We start from the raw sequence: 27025 nt of genomic DNA, 5'->3' as shown, positions 1-27025 counted from the left end.
TTAGCAAACCCTAGTGAATTTGGTCTTACTTTACTCCTGGTTTGTTTCTCTATATCCACGCCCTTTGCCTCTAAGTATCTTTTCACATGTATTTCGCATTTAATCTGACTTTTCCCCAGTTTATCTTTTCATAAGACCTGATTAGCATCGACATCAAGTGCACATCATAATTAAGTCTGTTTTTGCCCTAATCTGCTTCTCGCTTAGTTCTTAGCCCATTAAAAATGTATTATTGTGTCTCACTTAGGCGAAGCACAATTTTACAAAGTCAAAAGCGTCCCCTCACTAAAAAACTGCTTGACGGACGCAAAGCTAGTCGCACACACACACACACACACACACATAGAGACATTTACACCCACACGACTTAATCAACAAAAGTACTAATTGCATAGAAGACTCACTGACATTGATGTCTGCCTGTGCAGCTCCATTGCCAGCTCCATTGCCAGCTCCACAGTCGTCAGCCAACCAGCTCCATATTCACTTCAACTTCGAATTTCATTTGCGCTTATGTGCAATGGCATTACCTGCTGCTGCTGCTGCTATCGTTGCTAAGCTGGCCTGCATGTTAAGGGAGATATACCTTACACACACACACACACACACGCACACAGTTGGCGCTCAACTTCATTAACGCAAGGTAAACACACGCATGCAGTTAGCGCTGACAGCAAAGTGTTTGATGTTGTTGTCGCTGATGTTGTTGTCGACAGTTTAAAGTTACATTTTCGACATTTTTCGGTTGACGGAGGGATGGGAAGGAGGGCAGCAGCAGAAGTGTCTGTTTGCGTTTGCAATTCAGTTTAGATGCCGCTTAAAGCTGAAATTACGCATACGTCACGTTCGGTTAGAAGATCTTTTTGGGCATCTTTTAAATGCATGCAAATTAACATGATTTAAATAATTAAATATAATTTGATGTGCTTTTGCGGCTTTGACAATCTCATTGTTGTTGTTGTTGCCTTTGTTGCTGCCGGCACATTTATGAGCCTGGGCGAGAGTCCATTAACAAAACATAACGATGTGTCATGTGACTCATAACGAGCGCTACACACACCCGCACACCCGCACACACACACACACACACACACGCGCGCGCGAGGCATAGGCGGAACCGCAAATGCGGCACTTGGCGTATTTTTCTTTTTTTTTCATTTCTATTTGGCTGTTTTTCATATTTATGAATCCTCGTGTGTGTTTGTGTGTGCGTGTGTGTGTATGGCTTTTAACAAGCCTAACGAACTGCCAAATTACGCGAAATAGCATTAAAAATTTAAATTTTGTTCGTGCCTCGTCAAAAGCGAAAGCGCTCAAAAGTAGGCAACACGAAAAAAAACACGGCCAAGCGTGCGCTGGCTCCTAAATGGCCATTCAACTTTTGTTGCTTGCTCTGCTGCTGCTGCTGGTGTTGTTGTTGTTGTTGTTGCGCTTCTCGAAATAAATCACTTTACCAAAATGCCACAACAACAGAGTGAATAAACCAAGAATTATGATTATAATAATAGCACCAACAAAAATTTGACTTTATTCATTTAGAAATATGGCGTAAAGGCATTCTACTGCGAAGAAAATACTAAAATAATGCCTTAAACTAATATTAATATTATTAAAAGTATATTCAACTAAACTGCCAATAAAATATTATTTAAATAAATTTTTATAATTAATATTAGTATTATTATTATTTATATATAGACATATTTTTGAATAATAGCTATATATATACATATAGAAATAGAAATGTCGGGCGTTATCCCAATTGGAATATATGTATATATTCTCCTTGTGCAAATACATGGAGAATGATGTCAGAAATTTAGTCGCTAAGCTTAGATTTTCCAGCTCCAATACAAATACAATACAATACAAAATTTAATAATAAAATTCATAATATTTGTTCATATCTTTATCTATCTCTCTCTCTCTCTAGCTGTATCTATCTCCCTATTCCTAAAGAAAACTCAAGGCATAAGAAAATTGTATTTCTTAAAAATTGCCTTAGTAACAAAAAAGTTCAAATACGAATAGAGAAATTAAATAACAAAACAATTCTCAATTAAATTCCTTGCTGAGCTTTAAGAAAAACCAAGGCACTTATCGTATGCCTATCAAATAATGTCTAGACTAATTGAAAAATTAAAATATGAATTGAAAAATTAAATAAAACAAAACTTTTCAATTAAATTCCTTGCTGCATTGTTAATAAATTGATAAATAATTGAATGTAAAATCCAGCTAAATAAATACTTTTTATTCATACAAAACTGAAAATATAGTTCAAGCCGCTTAAACGACGTAAGATACGCATTGTGCATGCATTGGCCCATATGCCAAGAGTCAATTGTAAAATGAAAAATAGCTTGATAACCGCATGTTAAATGAAGTCTACACTCGCTCCTTCCCTCTCTCTCTCTCTCTCTCTGGCTCGCACGTTGTCTTGCTGTCTTTGTCTGCCCATCATGTAAGGCACAATATTTCCGGTAAGGTAATAAATAAATTGCATACGTAATTAAAATTGACGACTGTGCAGGCCTTCGCCAAGTCTATGGCAATTGTTACAGCAATTACAGCAACAGCAACAGCAAAAGCAGAGAAAATGCAAAATAAGAAGCAGAAGAAGAAGCAGCAGAAGAACAAAAGTTTTCCGACTTGACTTGTGCTTCCTTTTAACGTCAACCAGTTGCCAGTTGTTGCTGCTGGCAGCTCTTTGTTGTTGTTGCTGTTCTTTTGTTTTTTTCTTGCCCTACGAGTTGCATGTGAAACAAGGATGTGGCCAGTGGCTCAGTCGAAAAGAGTTGAGCGGGGACTGCAGTAGGGGGGATCGTTAGGTAACTTGTCTGCTTGCCTGCTGTTTGTTTTTAATTCGATGTGTTCGGTTTGTCTTCTCGGGGCGCCGCCTTGCTCGTTGAGCCACATACTATTTGCATGACAAAAGCTCAACGATAGCTGCCCACTGTGGTGTGTCCTTTGGTCTAGGCAACACCTTTTCGATTGTTCCCAGCTCCTTGTTCGTTGTTCGTCCGTCCGCTCGTCGTTGCCATTGCCATTGTTCGCCTCAAGTCACGCAACTCGTGCCTGGAAACATAAACCCATTCCGCCTTGGCTCATAACTAGCTCCATAACTTGATTTCTTCACAGCTCAAGAAAACAAGAGGCGAGCGGGCATTGTGCGCCCTTTTCTGTTAATTCATTCGCAACTGGGCACACGATTAACTAGCCTTAAGCTCTGAAGCGAACTGTTAATTGCCTTGCTCATACAAATACACAAAGAGAAATGGAAGATTTATTTTAATTTTAACGAGAGTGAAGGCACAATAAATTCTGATTAAGGCAAATGAAAAGAAATTTAATTTGTGCTAGCACAAAGAATCTTTTGACAGGCTTCATTAGCATACGAAATAGTATATAAATATTAGATATGGTAGTACAAATTATATTGGAATAACTTTAAAAATTATATGAACTCAAGTTAAGCATTTTTATAAAATACTCTTGGATTTTCCAATGCCGAACCCTTCATTTAAAGCTAAGCGATAACAGCAGCTTGTAGAGTTTGCTAATCTCTTCATTATATTAACAGCAAAATGTAAAGCTAGCCTATTTAGATAAGACTTTGACTGCGCATACAAATTTTTTATTGAATACTTAGTAAACCTAATAAAAAATCTATTTTAGGCAATGCCGAATCTGTTAAAGTTGCAGAATTTTGTAACTTAACTATTAGACTATGTTAAATCACTGTTAAAACATTTAACCAGAAAATAGTTTTAGCTAACCTTAAAGCTCGTAACATAAATGCAACAGATCTTATTGTATTTGATTTAGAACCGAGTTTCTAACGTCCTCTAAAATATTAAAAGCATTTTGAGCATTTTCTAGGATTTTTATGTTAAGCAAATATCGATTTTATCTATGATATTAAGTCTTAATGTTAAGAGTATATCGTCTATGTCTGTGAAGCTCAAAGTTTTGGAATATATTTCAACTCCTTCATCTCCAACTATTACAGAAAATGTGCATATTTCTTATTGGCAATAACATTCTAACTTAACATTTATGTTACTTTTATTATTTACAAATTAATTTATATTTTTAATCATTGGCATATAAATGTAGTAACTCAACAGCAATTGTTGTTAATGGTTAACATTTATGTTACGGTTAACTACATTCGTCTAACAGAAATTATCATAGCAGAAAGTCATTCACATATCTCGTAGCAACTGGGCTTCATATTAACCTGCACCGCATGTAGTAGCCATAAATAAGAAATCTTGACTTCAATTCGTTATCCTGTTACACATGCATTATTCATTTGTAATTTCGGTTAAGCGTCTCAACTGTTGGCAGTCGCTTTAAGTCAGGAATTTATGAAAGGCATAAATGTTGTCGCAGTTGTTTTTGTTGCCGTTGGCGTTGCCGTTGCTGTTGCTGTTGCTGCTGTTGTTGCTTCTGTTTTTGCCGTCATGCGAGCCATTAAAAAATCAAAACAAGTTAACAGTAACCAACTAGTAGCTGGCAAGCCGGAAACCGGAAGTGAGAACAGGGCGCTGCCGCAAGTTTGCGGTGGCGCCCCGCGTGCGTCGTATGCAGGAAGCGAACAACGCAGCAACAACACCAACAACAGCAACAGCACCAGCAACATCAGCAGCAGCAGCAGTAAAAGCGGCAGCAATTGTTGCTGTTGCATCAAGCGGCTCGCGATAAAGTTGGCAACACGTTAACAAGTTTAACTCGTGCGAGTGTGTATGTGTGTGTGTGTGTGTGTGCTGGCTGACATTTGTGACCCATGTAGCCCAATGTCAGAGCTGTTAGCTCTGACCCGTTGTTTAAACCTTAACAAACGAGGGTCATTTGCAACGGCCTCGACAGCGTCTGCTGCCATCGCCTCTGCCCCAATCGACAGCCTTTTCTCCTTTTTTTTTTGGGGGGGGGGGGGGGGGGGGGGGGGGGGGGGCAACTTGTCAGGCAGCACTTCATGAAGCTGCCAAGCGACAGCCGCCGGCTAATACTGCCAGAGCGCTCTGTTGCCATCTCTGTCGCTCACTGTGCAGCCAGACAGTCGAGGCTTTGGCATTATAATGCCATTAACTTTGCTAGAATTTAGCGCAGCGACAATTTATGCATAATGAGCGAAGAGCAGGCACTGCGAGAGAGAGAGACAGAGAGACAGAGAGAGAGAGAGAGAGAGAGAGAGAGACAAATGCAAGCTTCAAGTACACCCACGCAGAGGTGTTCACACACACACAAACACATGCAGCTGGGCATTAGTAGTAGTAGTTGGTAACCCAATGAACATTTTTGCCAAGAGATATGTACAAGGGATAACTGATAAAGAGGTGAGGTATACCTGGAAATATGTGAAACCATTTACAATTTTGATTATTCTCTTTGCATTATTCTCTAATATTTGTTTAACCCCAACTTTAACATAATATAATCTTGGATAATCGGATAATGTTAATAAATGAAAGGGAAATTATAGGGATATAACAGTAATGTATTTGATGGTTATCCGAAAGCGCGCTCCAGTTCGGATAAATGCACAAAAAATAATGCAAAAGGTGGCAAATTGGAGCTTTGAATTGATTCTGCATCTTTCTAATCTTTAGATCTGATCAGCAGTGTCGCTTCGTCATCTTCAGATCTCCAGGAAATAGATAGCATCGACGGAAAGATAATCGCCGAGAGTGGCGCTAGTTTTGAGGTAGATCCAAATCGCAAATTATTATTTAGCTGAAATTTTCATTAAAGAAATAAAATATTCGCTGAATTCGATAGTTTTACTATATAATATAAACTTGTGCTAAATAGTATATATACTTTTACTCATACTACAATATTTAGATAGACAAGCCGAATGCCTCAGCAGCCAGTGATTTACGTATATATAAATAAAGACTCTGAGCGTGTGTATACAGCTCATATGAGCTTCATCAATGACATTGATTGAACACTTAATAAAAATATTTAAAATAAAATAAATTAAAAAAGTATCACTAAACTTATCTAACTGAATAATACTGCTCTAGTTTATATATAGGTTAAATTCAATTTCATTTAATGTTTTAATTAGTTTTGAAAACTCCATACTCGCCCTAGTTGCAGCAACTTGTCTCATTAATTTTGTTCACTGGGTTCGCTTGGCTAGCAAAATGAGATTGTTTATGACAGCGCCCGCTGGGTAACTAACTCCCAGCAACTGCAGCTGGCAGCAGCAGTGGCACTAGCTATAGCTATAGTACTGGCTCTACATGTGACTGTGAGTGTGGATGTGGATGTGGATGTGGCTGTGCCACTGACGACAGCAAGTGGCAAGTGGCAAATGGCACTACGAGTATTTGGCAGTCATAGACGTCAGCTACGACGTAAGCTAGCCAGGCCATAATACCACTAAATATGTGCTCACGAGTGTGCATGTGTGTGTGTGTGTGTGATGTCTAGGGTTGCCATGGCAGGTGAAATTTCTTGGAAACACCACACAGCAGCAGCAGCAGCCGCCGCCGCCGCCTCATTGTGGCAATTGGCTGCGACTCGAGCTTGGCAACTGGAACTGAAACTCCCAGCAGCTTGCCTGATGACTTGCACTGCACACACTCTGCATGTGCATGTGTGTGTGTGTGAGTGTGTGTCTGTGTGTGCTTGGCTCTGTTTATATTTGCACTATGCTTGACTTTGCTCGCTCGTCAGCGAAAAATTTGTGTTATTTGGCTGGCATGGTTGGGGTTTTGCTCTCGCACAGCTGTAAAATTTATGACACCGCACACACACATACACACACACAGTGAGAATTTTTGCATAGTATTTGCACTGGGCAAATTAATTTTGCCTTGACTGTAGTATTTGCGTTTTGCGGCGAGCAACGCCCAACAAAAAACAAACACACACAGAGCCAGTGTAAAGGCAGCTACGAACGAGCGTTTGGTTAATTAAAAATTTCTCATCAAATTATTTGAATTTCGTTGTTGCTGCTGCTGCTGCTGCTGCTGCTGCTCCTCCTCCTGCTGCTGCTGCTGCTGCCTGTTGCTGCTGACACGACAATTGCGTTTGCCGTGCTGAACTTTTTATTCTAGTTGTTTGGCCTGCGGCTGAAACTAAATCATAAAAGTTGCGATTTCAGCTGTTTTTATTGAAAAATATTTACCTGACAGCCGGCTTCAATTTGGAGGAGCTCATCTCAAAGTTTATAGTTGATGTGGTAAGATAAGCTAACTTAGGCTCTGCTAAGCTCTGCTTGGCGACCATACAAAAGTAGGAGAACGAAAAGCTGCCAAGAAATGAAAAGGGCCTTAGAAGTTAAATTTATATTATTTCGATTTTTGAGTTAGATGGCTCCACATTTTAATGCAACCATATGAGGCATTATTTATTTTCGTATATCATAAGATGTCATACAAATAGCCGACGAGGCTGCACTTACAGTGCTCCGACCACTCATTGGTCTTCTAACTTCTGCTGTTGAAAATTTGTGTGTCTTCTTCAATATGGGCTTTATTTTCTGCACACCGTTCATATTATTCGTATTCATCTAGATATTGGTACAAATATCCATGTCACGAGTTGTCTAGCTTCTAGTCTGAGGAACTTATTCCTTATGCTATATTCACTGAATTTAAATTTCTCAATGAAATAAATTGAATTTAAACAAAATAAATAATTTTAAAATAATTTAATAGCTTAAAAAATTTATGGAAATTCACTAAAATTATATAATAAAAATTAATTTAATAGCCTCCAAATTAAAAAATTATTTTTGAAAAAGTGATGCCCCTTTCTCGGGTCACACCCTAGTAGCCTCATAATCTTCAATATAGACTCTATATAAATTCTATTCCATATTAAAATTTAGTTTTTTTTTTTTTTTTTTTTTTTTTTTTTTTTTTTTTTTTTGTACTTTTAATTCAACCTGAATTTCATATGTTATTTATATAGTATACAAGCTTAAGCTGAAAGGGTTCGCAATGAAACTCAGCCTCGACCTCGACTTCTACCTTTTTGAAATCATTTCTTATATATGTAATAATAAAAACTATGTGCACATATTTCACTTCTATCTAGTTTATTTAACAGCAAAAAAAATCTCTCACAACTTGTAAATCGTTTAGAGATTTATAATTTGTTAAACTACTCGACTAAAAACTGAATTGCTCCATAAATTGTTGCCATTAATTTCTATTTAAGCAACACTCGAGGCTGACATGAGCAGAGCAACAATAAATCAGACGACAAAAAAAAAAAAAAAAACGATTGTAAATGTTTGTGCAAAACGAAATAAAGTCACGTTTCGAATTTGAGTTGAGTGAGCGAGAGAGAGGAGAGACGGGAAGATGCTACTAGGTGCATTGTTTGGTGTAGTGCCAAAAGGTCAGCTCAAGCTCTCTTTAATCTCTACATATGAGAAGCACCAGCAAATGGAGTCGAATGCACTTTTTTTTACACAGCTTTAGATATAGTATATATGTACATGTATGTGTGTGTATTGGGCAAAACTTTGACATTTGCATTTGTCACAGTCGGCGGCAAAAGTTTTCAACTTAAATTCCTGCATGCATTTCAACACGCAATTGGCATGTGACAGTCAAAATGTTTGCACAAGATGAGACAGTCAAAGAGCGAGAGAGAGACAGATAGAGGGAGAGAGATAGAAATAGAGATATATATATAGAGAGAGAGAGATAGCGACTGTGAGAGCGAGATAGGCCAACATACGAATCGAATGTTTGATATATCAATTTGAAAAGTTTGACTTAGTTTTTCCCACTCGAGCATTTCGATTAAAGTTTTCCATGCGGCAGATTAAAAACTTTTATTCCCAGCTCAACTTTGTGTGACCAAAAAAAAAAAAAAAAAAAAGGATAAGAGCAACACACACACAGAACACACATTTGCATTGTCTGCATTACTTGGCAACATTTTCAGTAGATTCCAAATGCATTTCGGGCATTTCTTTTTTCTCTGCCAGCCAAGTGGGCCATGGGCCATAGAAAGCAACAACCAACAAACAACAACAAAAAGCTAAAGCCATATAAATTCAATTGATTCAAATATGAATTGATGCAGTTTCAGCAGAGCTGAGGCTTAAAAATAATCCATTTATTTAGATGTCTTTAAGCAAAGGCGTGAATGGGCTTAAATTGAAATTTTGTGAATTATGTAAAGTCTTAAAAAATTGTTGAAGAGTTATTTTGAGTGAGGAGTAAAAAAGATTTGATTGAAGATATGTATATTGAAAATATAGAGAAGATGTGTATATAGAGGATATGCCTTGATATGTGTACTTGGCATATATAGAAGGGAAATTAAATAGCTTTATTAGAGTTAACTATGCCAATTAGAGCTGGAGAATAGTTAGCTGAGCTGGACGATAGTTACTTAAGAACTATAGCTAGAGGCAATAGTTATTTAAAAGGCACCGATATTGCCGATAGTTGATTGATCGTTAATGACTGAGTGAATGGATAACAATGAAGAGTTAATATAAAGTGTGAGAGAAGCAGTTGGACCTCGATTCATAAGAGCTGGAATGCAGTGCTCCTTTTGCTCTCTCATTATAAAATTGCAAACAAGAGTAGCTTGGGCTTAAATTGAAATTTTGTGCATTATGCAAAGTCTTATGATAAGTGAAAAATTGTTGAAGAATTATTTTAAGTGATGAGTCAAAAAGATTTGATTTGTGACTCCAACCTAAGGTAAATGCCGTCAAGAAATGGGATAACAAACATATAGATAGCTAAATATTACACGTATATAGACATACATATAACTAGATCTAGGTATATCGAGAATTGCATAAATCGTATTCATAGATCGATTATAGGTGGCTACAAAACTTGATTGCAATGTCTTGTCTCTCTAATTTGTCTTAATTGCTCTTTTTGAAATTAAAAATGCAAATAAATTATAAACCAATTACTCAAAAAGCGAACCTACACTGTACGAAAAGTAGAGTAACTCATAATAGTCGCACATGCATACAGATGTATGCGAGCATTCAGTCATTCATGCGTGTTTGCTTATCTGCTGATTAGTATTTTTTAACCATGTTGCCTGTTGGCTTAGAGGTTCGTGGGCCAGACAATGGGCCAAGTCGGGAGCATTGCGTGTGAGTCGTAAATTAGCGTTTCATTAGAGAACAGGTGAAATTTGTTCACAATGTTGTAGTTGAAATGGCCGGTTGAACAGGTTGTTGTTGCTCCTGTTGTTGTTGTTGTTGTCGTTGTTCCCTCAGTTGCTAATGCCGTGTCCATATCCGTGCCCATGTCCGGTCGGTAGCTAAAAATAAAACATATAAAGGCCGCAAATTAGTTGCATTACTTGATTAGAGCCGCGCAAATGCTATTATTAAAATTCAATTTCCTTTACGTGCAGCCGCGCATTGCATGTCTAATCGAGTTTAACAGGTTTTCCATTTATCACAAAAAAGGAAACACACACAAATGAAAACCGAATAAGAATTTTTCAATGAAACTGTGATGTGAATGCAAATTCTGGACTTTGATTTAAATGTTATCGAGAAGCAAGCTTGCTGCTTATCGATATCGAGCTGTCAGTGTTGCACAACGTCACACATCATAGAAGTGTTGTTCAGTTACAACTGCTCTACATGCTTCTGATGAGTTGAATTTTCATTTGAGACTTCTCACTCAAACTAAAATAATCAAAGATTTTAAAACTTCAACAAAAAATAATAAAAATTAAAAAAAATAAAATTAAGGCAAAAATCTTGTGACTACCAAATTTCTACAATTGAACTATTTTGAGAGCTAATCGAGGTTTGTTGAAAAGGGCAACGCGCATCGCTGTGTTTATAGCCCCACTTAAATTTCACAGCTTTTTCGCAGATAAAGCAGGGACGACTTCAAGATGTCAGATCGCAAGGCAGTGATTAAGAATGCTGATATGAGCGAGGAGATGCAACAGGACTCGGTCGACTGTGCTACCCAGGCATTGGAGAAGTACAACATCGAGAAGGATATTGCTGCCTACATCAAGAAGGAGTTCGACAAGAAGTACAATCCCACCTGGCACTGCATCGTGGGTCGCAATTTCGGTTCCTATGTGACCCATGAGACACGCCACTTCATCTACTTCTACTTGGGACAGGTGGCCATCTTGCTCTTCAAGAGCGGTTAGACCCAACATTGGGGCACTCACACCATACCGATACGTTCCATATTCGATCGGAAAACGAGCCCCAACTAACCTGAAAAAAATGAATCAAATAAAACACATTCTGGATGAGGCGAACACAAACATATGAAATATAACTGTTTAAATTACAATTCATAATTCTCCCAAAAATGGTCTTTTTGTAAAACAAAATTCCATAAATTTCTGTGAAATTGAACACATTTCAAATTATAATAAAGGATTTTTTGTTGAAAGGGAAAAAGTCGTTAATGTATTTATTTATTTATCGCAAAAATATCGATGAGTAAAGAGCTTGGCCAGTGTTGCCACCTGGTTCCCTTGCGTTAGTCAATAGGAAAAATATGTTGAGCTGCCACTCTCTGAAAAACTTTTCACATCTCGAGAAATCTCGATTTCGATTTAGCTTAGATTTATCAGTCAAATTGAAACTAATGCCAGACTCCAATAGAACAGTACAAATTTGTGATCAAAATATCGGAAAACTGCGTCCGTTGGATAAATTTTATAGTCAGACCGACCACAACGTAAGTCAGTCCATTCACAATCTGGATGATACTCAAATCCAGCGCTCTTGCACAGGAACTGTTGAAAGCTATTGAATAACACAGCCCCAAGATGTCCGACCGCAAGGCAGTCATCAAGAATGCGGATATGAGCGAGGAGATGCAGCAGGACGCTGTGGACTGTGCTACCCAGGCATTGGAGAAGTACAACATCGAGAAGGACATTGCTGCCTACATCAAGAAGGAGTTCGACAAGAAGTACAATCCCACCTGGCACTGCATCGTGGGTCGCAACTTCGGCTCCTATGTGACCCATGAGACGCGTCACTTCATCTACTTCTATTTGGGCCAAGTGGCCATCTTGCTCTTCAAGAGCGGTTAGGACCGAGTAGAGCCAGTCAAAATATAGCTTAACCAATACACACTTACCTAATTGTTATTGAAGCTAAGCACACACACACATATACACAAAAAGAACTTATAAATGGCACACTTTTGACATTGTCTTGCAACACTTAATGAAACACACGGATCTATGGAGTGGCAAACGCTATATTGTATATCACATCAATTCACCTAACACTAAGAATGGTCTCATTTTAATTTACACGATTTGACGATGATGACTCACACAGCGTTCAATATGCATTAAATCAACTACATCAGCAATGCTCTGACTTGTGTTTGTAGAATCTTAGTGAATGGGATCGAACTGATGCTGGAAGTTTGAGTTTGGCCATTGATATAATGCCACGATGGCAAGTAATGCCCATTAAAAATGGGAAGTTAGGGTATATCATCATACGAAAATAGATTTTAATAGACTAAAAGAGCCGAATCACGTTGAGTATATATATTTTTGATTAGGAAGACGACCTAAGTCCATATACCCATGTTTTAGTACACAGACTATGTTTAAGCTAGGTATGAATGAATGATAGTCATAGGAGCTCGACGCAGGGCTCGAGGTATCTCCAGGTGGCGCACTTCCGATTAAAGCATCCTTCCTTGTTTTGTTTGGATTTTACGGCTTTCTATTAATTAAATTAATTAACCAGCTAAAAACCACTGAAGAATGAGTCACTATCGCATATAAATTGCAGTATAAATATATATGAGCTAAACATATACATATGTAAATTGGCAAAATGTATAATAATAATAATATAATTATAATAAAAATGTATATAACAAGATTTATATTAGTATTTTTTTTTTGTAACTAATAATTAACAGGAAATCATATTTATTTATGTTATTATCCTTTCCTTGATGCTCTTCAATATGAACCTAGCCAGATGTGATGTCTCATTTACCAGCGTATCTGCTAGTCGAGCATGCTTCTCTGTTTACCACAAGCAGCCGCTACCTTCGAGCATTGATCAAGAGTCCTGAATGAAGCTTTGTGCATGGAGCTGCAGCAGCCCATCGCAAGCAATGCAATGCAATGCTGCATGTGTGTGTGAGTGTGTGTGTGTGCAAGCGTTAACACCTGACCGTGGCAAATAAAAATGGCTTAATTAAGTTAATTAAAATATTGTTGCTGCTGGCCTGCGCACGCTGTTCGCATTTATGTGCTTTTATTATCTCGCCGATTGGCAATTTGTTGTTTTTTTTTTATTGTATTTTTCTGTTTTCGAACCTTTGCAGTTGCCCTCGAAAAAGGATGACGACGAGTGCATAATTATGCCCGGGCACGTACTAGGCCGCAGCATGCGAAAAGCAAAGAGCCCAATGACAATACTATTAATAAAGTTGCTGGACCGCACTGTCCATGTGTGTATGTGTGTGTGTGTGTAAATTTTTGTTTTAAGTACTCGGGGCCAAACAGATGCAAATGTTGTCCTTTGAGCCGCTTTCACGGCTCGCCGACTTTTGGCCTGGACAGCTCGGCAGCTGAATGGGATATGCGAATGCAATTGAATTGCCGTCCAGTCGGCAGGTACAGACAGCGTCTCATGCATATTTCATGCGCTCGAAATGCTTTCCATGCTTAACAAAATCCTTTGCGCCAATAAAAATTTAAGTGCCACGCACGCACATGGACTCGCAATCAGGTTTATGTGCTCAACCGTGCTTTATTAATATTTTTACGTTTGTCAATTTATGGTAATTTTTTATGTTCTAACATTAAAACATATACGTATACATATAACAACAAAAGGCTGAGTCCGCTGCCGCACTCAGGTGAAGTCTTCGTTTAAGGCAGTTAATGCTCGCCCTGCCGACTGCGACCTCAGCCAGACCTTCCACTCTGCTGAGAGACCAACCAATTCTGCTTAGCTTCTGACCCCAACTGAGCAAACGCCTGCGTTTCTCTTCCGCCCAGTCTGAGGTGACTTGGCCGGCAGCTGTTTACGCCAGCTTGAGCTGAATGAGCGCCAGAGCGCCATTTGTTGAGTCTGCGCAGTTGACACTTTGCCGCTCGGCGAGTGGCGAGTGCGACTGAAGAGACTCGTTGGCTCGATACTTGAAACTTTTTGTGAATGCTCAATGATTTTGAAGGAGTTGTAATATTTTATTATATTTAAACTATTAATTTTTATTTTTTATTTATTTTTTTTAATGTGCTCTATTTAGGTTACTTTTATTTATTTATTTATTTTTTTTTTTTTTTTTTTTTTTTTGACTATCATATAAAGCCTATGAACAATTTTTTTCTGGGCTATATTTAATTTGCAAAAGAAATTTTTTTATTTATTTTTTATATCTATTAACTTATTTGCATGTATGACTGCTCTTTATAAAATACTAAATTTAAAATTGAATTCAAATTAAAAAAAAAAAATGTGTAATATTAATATGAGCTACATATATAGCATATTTAGACGTATGAAAATAAAAAAAATATATATATAAAAAAATAAAAAAATATATATATTGAAAATATTTTTTACGTATTATATATTACAATATTTTCTGCAATATCAATTGGGCATAATATTTTTCGTATATATACATATATACTGTAATATTATATTATTTATATATCTATATTTTTATATTATTAAACAAATAATACTATCTACAATATGTACAAACTACAATGCAACATACATATATAAAATTTATAAAAACTTTGAGGCACTCCCCATTTCTCACACATGCAATTTCTAATTGAACACATTTAACACTTTTACAAAGTTTGAATAATAGATGCCCGAAAAATTAGAATACAAAGTCGGCAAATAAATGTAACTAGCAAAAGCTTTTTGCGAGCTAAATGAATAAAAGAGGAGGGGAAAAGTGGTTTTTGATTAAAATTCGGATAGAAATAAAACAAAAGGGAAAAACTTGATTTAAAGAGATATATTTGATGGGCCATTTGCCATTTTACCATTTTGCCATTTCTCCATTTTCCATTTGCATATGGGAAATCGCATGCAATTCGACCAATTTCCCTGACCCACACAAAAGGAGCAACCGAAAGTTTGTTGTTTTTGTTGGTTTTTTGTTGCTTTTGGTCTTTTTGAGCTGTGTGCGGGTCAAACAAAATGCGAACTTTTATAAATTACAGTCAGTAGCACTGACCTCAATATAAAATTACACAACATGACTTGAATAAACACTCACACACTCACACACACACGCACACATATATGTATGTACACTGTGCAAAAAGAGAGGAGCAATTGCAAGTGCCATAGATACGAGCGTAATTGCATTTTACTTTGTTGCATTTGGTCAGGCAAAAAGCTAGAAAAGCCAAAGTCAAACAGCCAACCACATAGTGTATATACGCACACACTCACACACACATGTGTCAACTTTTTTGCCTTTTGCTGCTGCCTTTGCTGCTGCTATTATTATTATTATAATTTTTGTTGTTGTTAATTTGTAACTGTAGCAAACAACAAAAGCCAAGCGGGTCGCAAAAGTGGGCGTGTCACCACAGGAGGGGCATGCGGCAAAGTCAACACTGTGAGCAGTTTTATCAGTCAACGCGGCACAAATGCAGCTGCAACAACACTCTTGCAATGACAAAAAAAAAAAAAAAAAAAAATAATGAAACATAAACAAGACAGAGGCTGAGGGCACAAACCAAACCAGAAATGAACAGAAACAACAAAACAATAATAAGAGCCACAGCAAATAAAACACACACAAGCTGGGGGGAAAATCTTACAAAAAATTGCAATAATCTAAACAAGAAAATTTCTCATTTGTTGCGCAATTTAACATAAATCTAAAGAGGAAATGAAGTACGAGCCCAGAACGAAACTTAAATACACTATGTTTAGTTATGTGGTAATTTATTAAGTAATATATTTTTTTTATTAAGAATATAATGAACTAAACCGAATTGGAAAAGTAGCAGAGCCAAACCAAAATTTTATTTTTATTTAATTATAATTTTATACAACTTCCTATAAATGCCGATAAAAAAAATATATATTTTAAAATTATGTTTTATATCATTTTAGTGCAGTCTTTGGATCAAAATATTCTCTTAAAATTATTTTGTTCTATTAAAAAATATCTATAAAATAATCCTAAAAAAAAACTTTTAGTTTTACATAAAATACATATATAGCAGTGGTATATAATTTTTATGAATATTTTAATATAGTCTGTATATTTATATATATTTGTTACGAAATTTATATTATTTTTCGAAAAATAATTTATAATAATTTTTGTTCTAATAAATTGCTCTAAATATAATAAAAAATTAGTTCCTTCTAGAGCTTTACGAATTTCTAATTAAATTTTAGATTATCTCCTTTCTAAGATAAACATTTACCCAATCAAATTTGTTATTGTGTTAATCGATAATTCAATAAAATTTGAGTTTTCACAAATAGCTGACAGCCGTTAAAAAAAAGTAAGGGTAACCCATGCCATTGTCATGCCATGCTCATGTAGAAATGCACTAGATTATCGCACACATAAAGCATAATAATCGCCGGACCAAGCAAGCTCTGACAGGCAGTCAGAGGATATTCTTTTTGGGGGTATTCTTCTCAACTGAGTCGGAAACTTGCAGTGCCTCACTTTTGGGCGTGATAAATGGAGCCAAGTGCTGGGATCCAAAACCCCCCGCAAAGCCGCAAATCCAACAGAGAGTGGAGAGGGGCCGAGTGGGCGTCAATTTTTCATTTGATATCCTTCACTACATATAAGAATCTGTCTCGTGTGAATTTGGGAATATCTTGCCCTTAGCCATCTCTCTCACTCCCTATCGCTTTCTCTCTCTCTCTCCCTGTCTCTTTCTTCATTGTTGCGGACCATTGTTGGTGTTGGCTTATCCTGCCCTGACTCGGACTCGGACTCGGCTTTGGTTTTAGTTTTGTCTGTCAACTTTACTTTTCATGTCTCGCTTTAAACAATTGTCCACTGTTCCATTGTTGATTCTCAGCTTTGGCATTGATATCGGGCATATAAACTGTGTTTTCTTACAGTGCTCTAGTTTCCACTCAATGAAATAGAGATTGATGATGCGCTCTCAAAACTCACATTTGCAATGATGTATCTGTTATATATTACATCGCATAGCTCTGACAGGGTATTTAGCTATCGGGCTACGGGCCCTCTCTCTTTCTTTCTCTGTATGTTTTGGCCATGTTTTTGTTACTTTTTACATTTTGGTTCGTTTTATTGTTTCTTTTGATAAATTGTGCGCCTTTCGTTTTGACACATGTCAGCGTTTGTCTGCCCATTGTGCAAACAGTCGTAACGTAGAGGCTCTGCCTTTGATTGTCTAGGCTGAGGTTAACGCTCCCTTTCATTCAAAGAGAAATGAGGATTTTAAAGTTTGCCCAAGGTCTGAGCATATAAAGTAATATGAGGCAATAGAGAAACAGAGAGAGAGAAAGAGAGAGATATTTCCAATATAATACTAAAATTAACTATTATAGCAGTAATAAAACATGATAATATATATAAAATAGCTTGGCGAATGATATACTTATTATTAGATCAAAAGAAGTCAATCAACCGAATTCTTCTTCTTTTAAAGAGACAGAGAGAAAGAGAGAGAGAGAGACAGAGAGTGTGAAGGAGAAAGAGATATATGATTATATATATAAAAGTCGCGAGGTATTAATATCAGAGAGAGAGAAAGGTAGAATGATAGAGAGAGAGAGATAAAAAGAAACGATAGAAAGCGAGTGAGAGACAGAGGGAGAGATAAACAGATGAAACTGAGCGGTAGTGAGAGAATGAGGGAGACAGAGAGAACTTGTCTGTTATAATAAAAGATAGAGAGAGACAGAGGGAGCAAGACAGAGACTTAGAGAGACATATGTATGTATACAGACAAAGAGGGAGAGAAAATGAGCTTAAGGAAAATAGAGACAGGGATAGTAGAAAAAGAGAGTGAGAGAGAGATACCACGAATGTAATCACACGAGAGCGGGAGAATAGATAGAATAGAAAAGGAAAGAAAGTTATTTGAATGTCATAGATATTTAATATACTATGATTTCATATAAAGAGCTCGGATATATATTCTTATACGTAATGAAAGCCATTTGACATTTAGATTCATATATAGTACAAATTCTTTTAATATACAAAAACAAAACACAAGAAATGAGAAGTTCATTACGCACTATTCGAAAAGGCAAAAGCTATTCATATTCTAAAAAATGTTGTAAAAGCCACATATAATAGAAAAATATATATAATTGACATACATATCAAATAGTTTCAATACACGCGCAAATATGGGCTATAGATGCCAGTCGCAATATTTTGTTTGTCGGATATGTTTGCATTAGATACAACATCGAGGCGTAACGATCTGGCAGGACAGTTGTGCTGTTGTGTGAATGCAGTCAACTATTTGCTGTCAGTGCGCCGCTTGTCACTTCAACTGACATCGGTGGGTGCACTAGGCCAGGAATAGCAGCAGCAGCTCCTGTACAGGACACACGATTACATGTCCTGTCAGCTACCAGCTACTGCCTGGCTGCCTAGCTGCCTAGCTGGCTGGCTGGCTGGCTGGCCTGATGTCTGACTGTCACGAGGGCATGTCAGCGTCAGTTTATGCGCCTGACAGCGTCAACAATTTTATTTACTTAATTTGGCTTTAGTTTGTCATTTATTTACTTGTTGGCCACAACTGCCCTATAGTCGCGCTGTCTCTCTACCTCTCACACATTCTCTCTCACTGCCTGTCGAGTGACATGCCTAACGCCATCTCATCTCAGTTGCTCATGTGCGTCTCCTAATGTCTGTTGTTGTCACTTTGACGCTTGACGTTGTTCCACTTGCTGTTTGTCGCATTTGTGCCTTTGTTTGCTCTATCGCGGGGTAGTTCCGGCTACGGCAGCCTGTTTACAGTTGTCATTGAATGTAAGAACCAAATGTTTCAAAATGCTTTTGTATAGTAAATCTATTTGTTTGTCCATTTTCTTTGGATGTCTTTTTTTACGCACATCCCATCTAGTCTCTCCAAATTTAGCATTTAAGGTGATATAAATTTGATGTTTGTTGTATTTTAAAATCCACTTGGTGACTAACTTTAGTCATTGGACTTATACAAATTTTCGTTTCCTTGTTTCCATAAAACTGTTGTTGTATACTTTCTGTTTTTCATATTTTCAATAGTATCACTGCTATATTTGGGTGTGAATAGGGGCATAGCTGGCCGGATTAGTAAATAAAATCCCCCCATCGGGCTGGTAATACTATTGTAATAATTTTCTGTACCTTTTTTAGACTATACAATTATAGTTTTTACTTAAGTTGACTCACGCTTTGCCAATATATCTATTGAAAATAAACTATAATAAAAATACGAAATTACATTATCTATTTAAAAACATCAAACCACAGATTTTCCATTTCCCACAATATTCATTCATTTTTAAATAAATTAAATGTATTTATTAAAATTAAATAAATAAATAGTTTTATGTTCTACAGAATCCAGAGAGTATTTTAAAGAAATATAAATATGATTTATATTTCTTTAAAAAAATTTTTTTTGCTTAAGAGCATTTGTAATTTTTCATAGAATGTATTAATATATACAAAATAAATTTTTTGTTAATTTTTATTTTTTATATTTATTTACTTATTTTATTTACTTATTTTTTTATTGTTTTGGTTTCCTGAAGTGCGAGTGACACAATCTGTTGACCCGCACCTCATTGCATAAGGCTGGCCTTGTTGTTGCTCATTTCAGGCCGCTGGCACCTGCTGATGAATTGTTTATGAAAATTTAGAGCTCGCGTTTGCTGTTGCTGTTGTTGTTGTTGTTGCAACACTTGCGCGCACTTTCATTAAATATTTATTTCAATCACTTGATCCAAATGGAAATACGTTCAGGTGATATCAGCCAAATCAGAGCTGAAACAGAGGGCACGTGTGGGAAAGAGAGGGGGAGGGAGAGCGAGAGAGAGGCTGCACTAACATTTGTCATTACACATTAATAGCGCACCATTAATCTTTTCGTGAGCTGTTGGCCAAATGAATGCTGCTACCAAGGGCCAAGTCCCCGTTAATTAATGTATGCCATTTAGCCGGAAAATTGCAGGGGTGCACACACACACACACACACGCATACACATGAGTCTCTGTCTGTGAGTGCAGGCCCATCATAATGAGCGCCAATTTAGTGTCCCTGTGTGTGAGTGTATGTGCGTGTATGTGTGTGTGTGTGTGTGTGTGTGTGTCTCGTTGTCGCCACCGCAAACAAGCAAAGGCCAAAGCCGCAGCCAACTCCCACACCCTCGCTCTCTTGCCCACTCGACCTCTCGCTCTCCCTTTCTTGCAATGCTGCTGTCCCGCTCACTCTGCCCAGCAGGTATGCTTGATTAATGCTTTATAACAGGACACAGTACACACAAACAAAACAAGGATATTGCCGACTGTATGGCTGCTGACCCCGCGCAGCTGACGCCCATTCGAACTGTTCGTATTGCCCTGCCTCCAGCCCTACCCCCGCCACGCCCTGCCCCTGTCATCCATTCCGACCTGCTTTATCCGCCTGGGTCCTTGCATTTTAACATTAATTTAGTGGAATGCGGCAAAGGACTATGAAAGCTTTTCAGCGTCGTCGTCGACACATGTTAATCCCGTCGTTGTCGCTACCACAACCTCTACCACTACCACTACCGCTACCAGTACCACTACCATTGCCACTACCTCTCTCCCATTTCCATTGCCATTGCCATTCCCATTCCCATTTCCATTCACATTCGCATTCACATTTACATTCATTTAGGCTCACTCCTCGAGTAGTATTTACATTACACAAACGCATTTCGTATGCCCAAATTGGAACAGCTTAATTTTTGAGAGCATATTGTAAACTAAATGCGCAAAGGGATCCACGCCCAATTAATAGTAGCAGCGCTAAAGCGCTGATTAAACAAAAACTTTAATTAGGCAGTTGGCCATATTATGTGCCAATTGAATACATTTGAATAAAAGCTAAATGTGTGTGAGTTGAGGTACTACAAATACTTTGTATGCCAGCTTAACGACATGGAATTGTAGAGACAGAGAAGCTCCTGGGAATTAATTGTTGACTATGATAGCTTTGATAGCATATTGTTAAATAAAAGTCTTCATCTATCTCTGTATGATCGCAAAGATCTCGTAAACAATTAAAAAAAAAGACTACATTTGAATATAGATTCCTTTATACCATATGCAGGAGTTGACTAACTTTGTATTTAGTATCGATTATTATCGATTATTATCGATTTTTAAATAAATTGTTATTTTTACATTAAGCACTATTGTTATTAGTTTTTATTCCCTCCCCTTCCCACTCTACATATGTCTAACTATCTCTCTCCTTTTTTTTTTTTTTTTTTGTCTCTTGCTCTCTCTCTATCTCTCACTTTCTCTCTCTTTCTTTCTCTCTCTCTCTCTCTATTTCCTATACTATTCTATACTACTGTCACTTAAAAAAAAAATTAATTTTACGTATTTTGATAAATATTTCAGAAAACATAAAAAAAATTCTCAAAAATTTGGTTTACTTTGGCAGCAGCTGTACTTTGTAATTTTTTGGCCCCCTTTAGGTCGTTTCGCTTTTAAATTGTGCAGAAGTGCTCAGTTTCTGACCCCTACCATGTGTGAGCCAAAGGCGCGCATAAAGGCAACTCCCGAGCGTTGCTTGCGCTGCTGTCCGCCGTGCTGCAATCCCTGCCTCTGCTGCCCGCCCGAGTGCTGCAGGCCATGCACCGCCTACTGCATATTCGACCTGGAGAGTGCAGTGTTTGGTAGGCGAATGCGCTGTGGCAAGGCATATGGAAAAGATTCTACAACTTACTCGTATCGCCCTTAGATACCCGTCAAATCTATCAACGCGCCTGCCGTGAGCTCCTGGCCAGCTATAATAAGACTCTGCCGGAGGCGGTGATCCTGCGCAGCGCTGCCATGGAGACGCAGGAGATGGCCGAGCTGATCTGCCGCAAGTGCAAGCTGCCCATTCCCTGGGAGAATTTCCTGGTGCAGCTGAACGAGCACACGTGCGAGCTAATTGGCAATCCGCCGCTAATCGACGGCGTGGAGCGTCTGGTCAACCACCTGCATGACAACTGCATTGGCCTGGCCCTGATCACGGCCAGCAAGAGGGAGATCTTTTGCAAGAAGATACGCGGCAGAGAGGAGTTCTTCAGCCAGTTCGATCAGGTGCTCTGCGCCGATGAGTACAATCGGCCCAAGCCGGAGCCGGATTGCTACTTGATAGCCATGCGACTGCTCTGCGATCCGCCCTGCGTCGAGTGCTGCCTGGCCTTCGATGGGACGCCCAAGGGAGTGCAGGCTGCCCGGGACGCACGCTTGAAGGTGATTATGCTGCCCGACCCGGAGCTGCCTTGCTGCTGGTCTGAGCTGGCAACGCAGCGACTCGAAACATATCTCGAGTTTGATCCCGTGGAATTTGGTATGCCCTACCTGGAGCCGATGCCAGAGCCGCCAGCAATTATGTCAGGTGGAGAGAGCGAGGAGGCGGAGGAGGAGGAGGACGAGGGCGATCAGAACGACGGGGAGGCGGTTGAGGACAACGACGAGGAGCCATCAGCGGAAGCTTAAGTGTTATATATATATACATGTGCATATATATATATACTACAGATACATACATACATATGCATATATATATAAATATAGGTTTTTAAGCGAGAATTACAATTAAATTTCTGGTGCACTTCTGAAACATTCAACAGGAAATATTTACCGGGTGACAATTGGCTGACTATCTACTAAATTATGATTAAAATATCTGAGAACGAAGAGTTGTAAAAAATTTATATTAATTGGTAATATAACCCTATAAAGTGTATAATAATAAAATAAAAGACTTTTAAGTATATGAACTGAACGAATACAACATTTGTTTAATTATTTTATTTTTTAAGTATTAATAAAAGGAAAATGTAAATAAATAATAATAAAATCATAATAATAATAAATAAAAATAAATAATAATAAATAATAATAAATTAATAATAATATATGATAACTAATAATGAATACATAATAAATAAAATTTGTCAGCTTCAATGCAAGTCCATAAATAAATTTGATCCAGCAAAACATATGATAATTTTTAAGTTCTAATAGAGCAACTCTATAATATAAGCCTATAAAACAATACACATAAATGTATAAACTAAAGCAGCTGCTAAAATTACCTAAAAAGGAGAATAGGAAAATCTTGCTTTAGTTTCTATTGCCACAGTAATTACTATCACACATAATTAGCTACTCAAGCCAATGTCAAACGTCTAAGAATACTTCAGTCTATTGCCTACAACATATTATTATTATCTCTGACAAGTCTCACTGGGAAATAGAAATTCCTACACTTGCCGACAGCTTCAGCTTCGTCTTTTGCCCAAATTAGGGCTTTAAGCACACAGGAAAATTTCAAAGCGATAAATCAAAATTAATTGCATAGGCAAATATAATATTTTAATGAGTGTCCGACTCTCAGTCGGTCTGTCTGTCTGTGCGTCTGCCAAAAGTCAATTGTTGACAATTTAATTATTCAGCATATTACGCATACGCCGTGTGTATGTGGAGCTCTAGCTCGAGCAGCTGTAGCACAGCTTGGGACTAGCAACTTTTGCCTCTGCAACAACAACTACATCTACAACAGCAACAACAACAGAAACGTCTGTCTCAACTTATAATTACTTAATGTTCTAACCAGACTGTCGAACAGCTGCCAGGCCAGTCTGTAGCACCGCCTCGGGCCTTCAGCCTCAGCCTCAGCCTCAGCCTCAGCCTCAGCCTCAGCTCTAGCTCCAGCTCCAGTTCAATCTCAAGTTCTCTCTCTCTCTCTCTGTCTCTCTCTCTCTTTCTCTATCTCTGCGCCGCGCATAAAAGTAAAGTGAATAAACCTTTTAACAACTGCAACGGCGACGGCGACTTTGCTTTTTATTTTCGAATCATTATTTTTTTAGCATTTGCGCCCCACTTCCGCTTTTGCCTAATGAACGAGCGCGCCACAGGAAGCACTCAAGGGCAGCTAAAGAAAGGGGTAAAAAAATATATATATATTTTAAAGTCCAAGTTTTTTCATATCTTTATTTGATAAAAGTTTGCAACATAGCAAATTTACCAATTAAAACAGAAATTGAAAGGAAATTATACAATTAAGATAAGCTTAAAAAATAAATATATTTTGGCATTCTTTTTAAGTCTTAGATTAAGAAATTTTAGTCACCTTAAGTAAAACAATTTATATTTGGAATTATGTATTTTTTAATGACTGAAAATTTTGATGTCGGAAATAAAATTAAAATTGATTTTTATAATATAAAGCCCAAAACTAAATTTAAATAATTTCGAAATTTCGCAAAAAATTAGATTTCATTTTTCAGAAATTTAAAACTAAGAGATTTTTTTATTTTTGTATCCCATGACTGAAATAAAATACTTTGCAAATTTTGAGCAAGAAAAAAATGCCAAGCGCTAGCCAAACGTAAACTTTTCCGCATAATCGTAGGCAGGCAGGCCGAACAGCTCCGGCTGGAAGTCTGCCATGGACTTGAGCACCAGCGTGGCGCCTTTGGTCTCCTCGAGGGGCAGGCGTTCGTCGGGTATCATTACCACCTGCATGCCCGCGGCCACGCCCGCATCCTTGCCCTGCGTCGAGTCCTCGAACACCAGACAGCACTCGGGCGGTGGTGCTGGCTTGAAGCGTGACGCCGCCAGCAGAAAGATGTCCGGATGCGGTTTACTTTCCTTCAGCTCGGGATCATCCCCGCAGACGATGTGATGGAAGACGGGCATCAGGTCGCAGTGCGGTCGTGCCTTCAGGCAGAAGGTGTCTCGATAGCCCGACGTTGCCATGGCCATGGGCACGCGATACTCGAACAGATGCAGCAGCAGATCCTTGGCGCCCGGCTTCAGCTTCACATCCGAGATCAGCCAATGCAGCTCAGCGCGAAACCTGGCCAGATACTGCTCCGGCGAAATCGGCAAATTGTACTCTCTAACCATCGCTACACTGGCCACCATGGCTGCGAGTCCTGTCATACGTTTTTTCATCTCATACGTATAGGTCTTGCCGTAGGGCGTCAGCACGTTCTGTATTGCGGTCGTGTAAATGCTTTCCGTATCTGGAAAGGAGGTAAAAGGAGAAGGTCATACAGATGAGCACGGACAGCTGAGCAATTGACCTACCCATGACTGTGCCATCGTTGTCGAATATGCAATGCGTCACGCGCTTGAAACATGGTTGCTCGGTCGCCGACATTTGGCCCTTCTTCTGCTCGTTACGCGCGGACTTGGCCTAAAACATATTCCAAAAAAAAAAGGACCTTAAATTTTTCTCAAAATTTTTTTTTTATTATTTTCTGTCTATTTTTATACTGACATATATTGTCAGTTTGCCCTTACGGACTAAAGAATAACTCCATGTTTGTTGTTTCCCCTCTGTGATTATTTTTTTCTTCTCTCAATTTTTATTTTTTTTATTTTTTTTGGGAAAATATTGAGTATTTATAAGAAAATATTTAAATTAATATAAAACATTTTTAGTAAATAATATTAAAATTAAAAGTAAATACTAAAAATTAAAAAATTATCTAAATTAACTGAGAAACATAAGTAAAATACATTAAAAAAAAAGATTTTAAAAATATCTAAAATTGATGACTATTTTTAGAGCATTAAAATTAAATAATCATTTTTTTTTATTTAATTTTTTTTTTTTTTTAGTAATAATATAAAATATTGATGATGATTTTTCTTAGTGAATTCAATAATAATGTATTAATTTAGTAATAATATAAAATATTTTTGATAATTTTTATTTTTATTTCTTGTTGCAAATGAAATATTAATTATTATACTTAGTAATATATAAAATTAAATAATAATGCTAATATTAAATATAGTTCTTGTGTAAATAAAAGCAAAATATTTTCTCAGAAATTGCAATGCAGATGAACAGAAATTCTAATGTTAATAACCTCGAGAAAATAAATTCCATTGTATAAAATAAATCCCAGCTCATATTATAATGCACTTAGCAGTGTTATGTGGCAATGGAAGTCGTTTGCCCTCTTGGCAGCTGCTGTTGAAAGATCACGTTAATTTCATTAGGCGGCGTAAGTTGGAAATGTTGAAAAGAAAATGCTTCACATGCATTTTAATTAAACTATTTGCGACTTGCAACTTCAAACAGTTTGCCAAGTTGCAAGTTGCTGGCGCAGCTGTGGCAAGTGGAAGGTGCTCGCTGGTGCAGCTGTCAATTCGGCTGCCTTTTTATGCCCAGAGCCTTAGTCTTAGCGTTAGCCTAAGCCGTGGGGCTGTGGCCCCCAGTGTGGGCGGGCTTAGTTCGGCTGTCAGCTGCAGCCTGTCGCATGTTGTTGCAAAGTTGCGTAATTGATTAAGCAGTTTGGCAGGCGTGCGCCACAAGGCGCTGTGGCAGCGACAAACTTCGTCATAGACAGCACGTGCCGCACGTTGAAAGCCCTTGCTCGGAGTCAAGCAGCACGAGCCGCGCGACATGTGGCAGCAACGTGGCTCCCAATTCCCAAAACTGCCAAGTTCCCAATGCAAGCTGAACTTTTATTAGTTGTATCGGTGCGACGAGTATATATGCATATGCATGTATATTTATACATAAATATTGTATATACATTGTGAAAATATTTTCTATTGACTGGAAAACAACTTCAAAGTGCTCTAATTTTTGCTGCAAGCCCATTTTCAAGTTATTAAATTTACTTTATACTGTATACTCTATAGTTGACTATTAACTGTTCATATTCTCAATGGGCATATTTAAGTTAAAACTCGTTATATACTTTAAATAACATGAATACTTTTGAAATTCTTAAAACTATACAAACTCTAAATAATCGGAGAATTTTAAATACCTAAATTTCTCTATATTTTCTGTAAGAACTGAATATAATAAATACTCTAACTACTCCAAACGTCTT

At 37.7% G+C, this 27025-nt stretch overlaps 3 protein-coding genes, 1 long non-coding RNA gene and 1 pseudogene across 9 annotated transcripts; 3 read left to right on the top strand and 2 right to left on the bottom strand.

The window, feature by feature from the left end:
- Window positions 1-4942: 4942 nt before the first annotated feature.
- On the bottom strand, window positions 4943-10560 carry LOC149269599 (uncharacterized). 4 transcript variants are annotated; one of them, XR_016269021.1, is made up of 5 exons: window positions 10366-10560; window positions 9934-10275; window positions 7424-7609; window positions 7148-7270; window positions 5760-7097 (listed from the first exon to the last, which is right to left on the bottom strand). It is a non-coding gene; the product is annotated as an uncharacterized LOC149269599 (long non-coding RNA). The 4 variants fall into 4 exon arrangements; XR_016269022.1 differs by lacking the exon at window positions 5760-7097 and adding an exon at window positions 4943-5739 and having other exon boundaries at window positions 7424-10275; XR_016269020.1 differs by having other exon boundaries at window positions 7424-10275.
- Window positions 10561-10586: 26 nt separating this feature from the next.
- LOC108611954 (dynein light chain 1, cytoplasmic pseudogene) lies at window positions 10587-11395 on the top strand (annotated as a pseudogene). Of its 2 annotated transcripts, none has more exons than XR_016269019.1 (2): window positions 10587-10775; window positions 10834-11395. The product of XR_016269019.1 is annotated as a dynein light chain 1, cytoplasmic pseudogene, transcript variant X2 (transcript). The 2 variants fall into 2 exon arrangements; XR_016269018.1 differs by having other exon boundaries at window positions 10595-10775; window positions 10845-11395.
- A 129-nt stretch (window positions 11396-11524) lies between these two features.
- On the top strand, window positions 11525-12326 carry LOC108611955 (dynein light chain 1, cytoplasmic). Its single transcript, XM_018004810.2, has 2 exons — window positions 11525-11678; window positions 11734-12326. The coding sequence occupies exon 2, from the start codon at window positions 11770-11772 to the stop codon at window positions 12037-12039; it is 270 nt and encodes an 89-aa protein (XP_017860299.1). The 5' UTR covers window positions 11525-11678; window positions 11734-11769; the 3' UTR covers window positions 12040-12326.
- A 9162-nt stretch (window positions 12327-21488) lies between these two features.
- LOC108611952 (putative pseudouridine-5'-phosphatase) lies at window positions 21489-22944 on the top strand. The gene is made up of 2 exons (XM_018004805.2): window positions 21489-21841; window positions 21907-22944. The coding sequence occupies exons 1-2, from the start codon at window positions 21691-21693 to the stop codon at window positions 22653-22655; spliced, it is 900 nt and encodes a 299-aa protein (XP_017860294.2). The 5' UTR covers window positions 21489-21690; the 3' UTR covers window positions 22656-22944.
- Window positions 22945-24438: 1494 nt separating this feature from the next.
- Window positions 24439-25502, bottom strand: LOC108611953 (putative pseudouridine-5'-phosphatase). Its single transcript, XM_018004806.2, has 2 exons — window positions 25257-25502; window positions 24439-25192 (listed from the first exon to the last, which is right to left on the bottom strand). Exons 1-2 carry the CDS (start codon window positions 25327-25329, stop codon window positions 24543-24545), a joined length of 723 nt encoding a protein of 240 aa, XP_017860295.1. The 5' UTR covers window positions 25330-25502; the 3' UTR covers window positions 24439-24542.
- Window positions 25503-27025: the final 1523 nt, after the last annotated feature.

This window comes from Drosophila arizonae, chromosome 3, assembly GCF_054131065.1.
Source record: "Drosophila arizonae isolate 15081-1271.41 chromosome 3, UAZ_ARI_1.0, whole genome shotgun sequence".
Taxonomy (NCBI): domain Eukaryota; kingdom Metazoa; phylum Arthropoda; class Insecta; order Diptera; family Drosophilidae; genus Drosophila; species Drosophila arizonae.
This window is presented reverse-complemented; position numbering and strand designations above follow the sequence as displayed.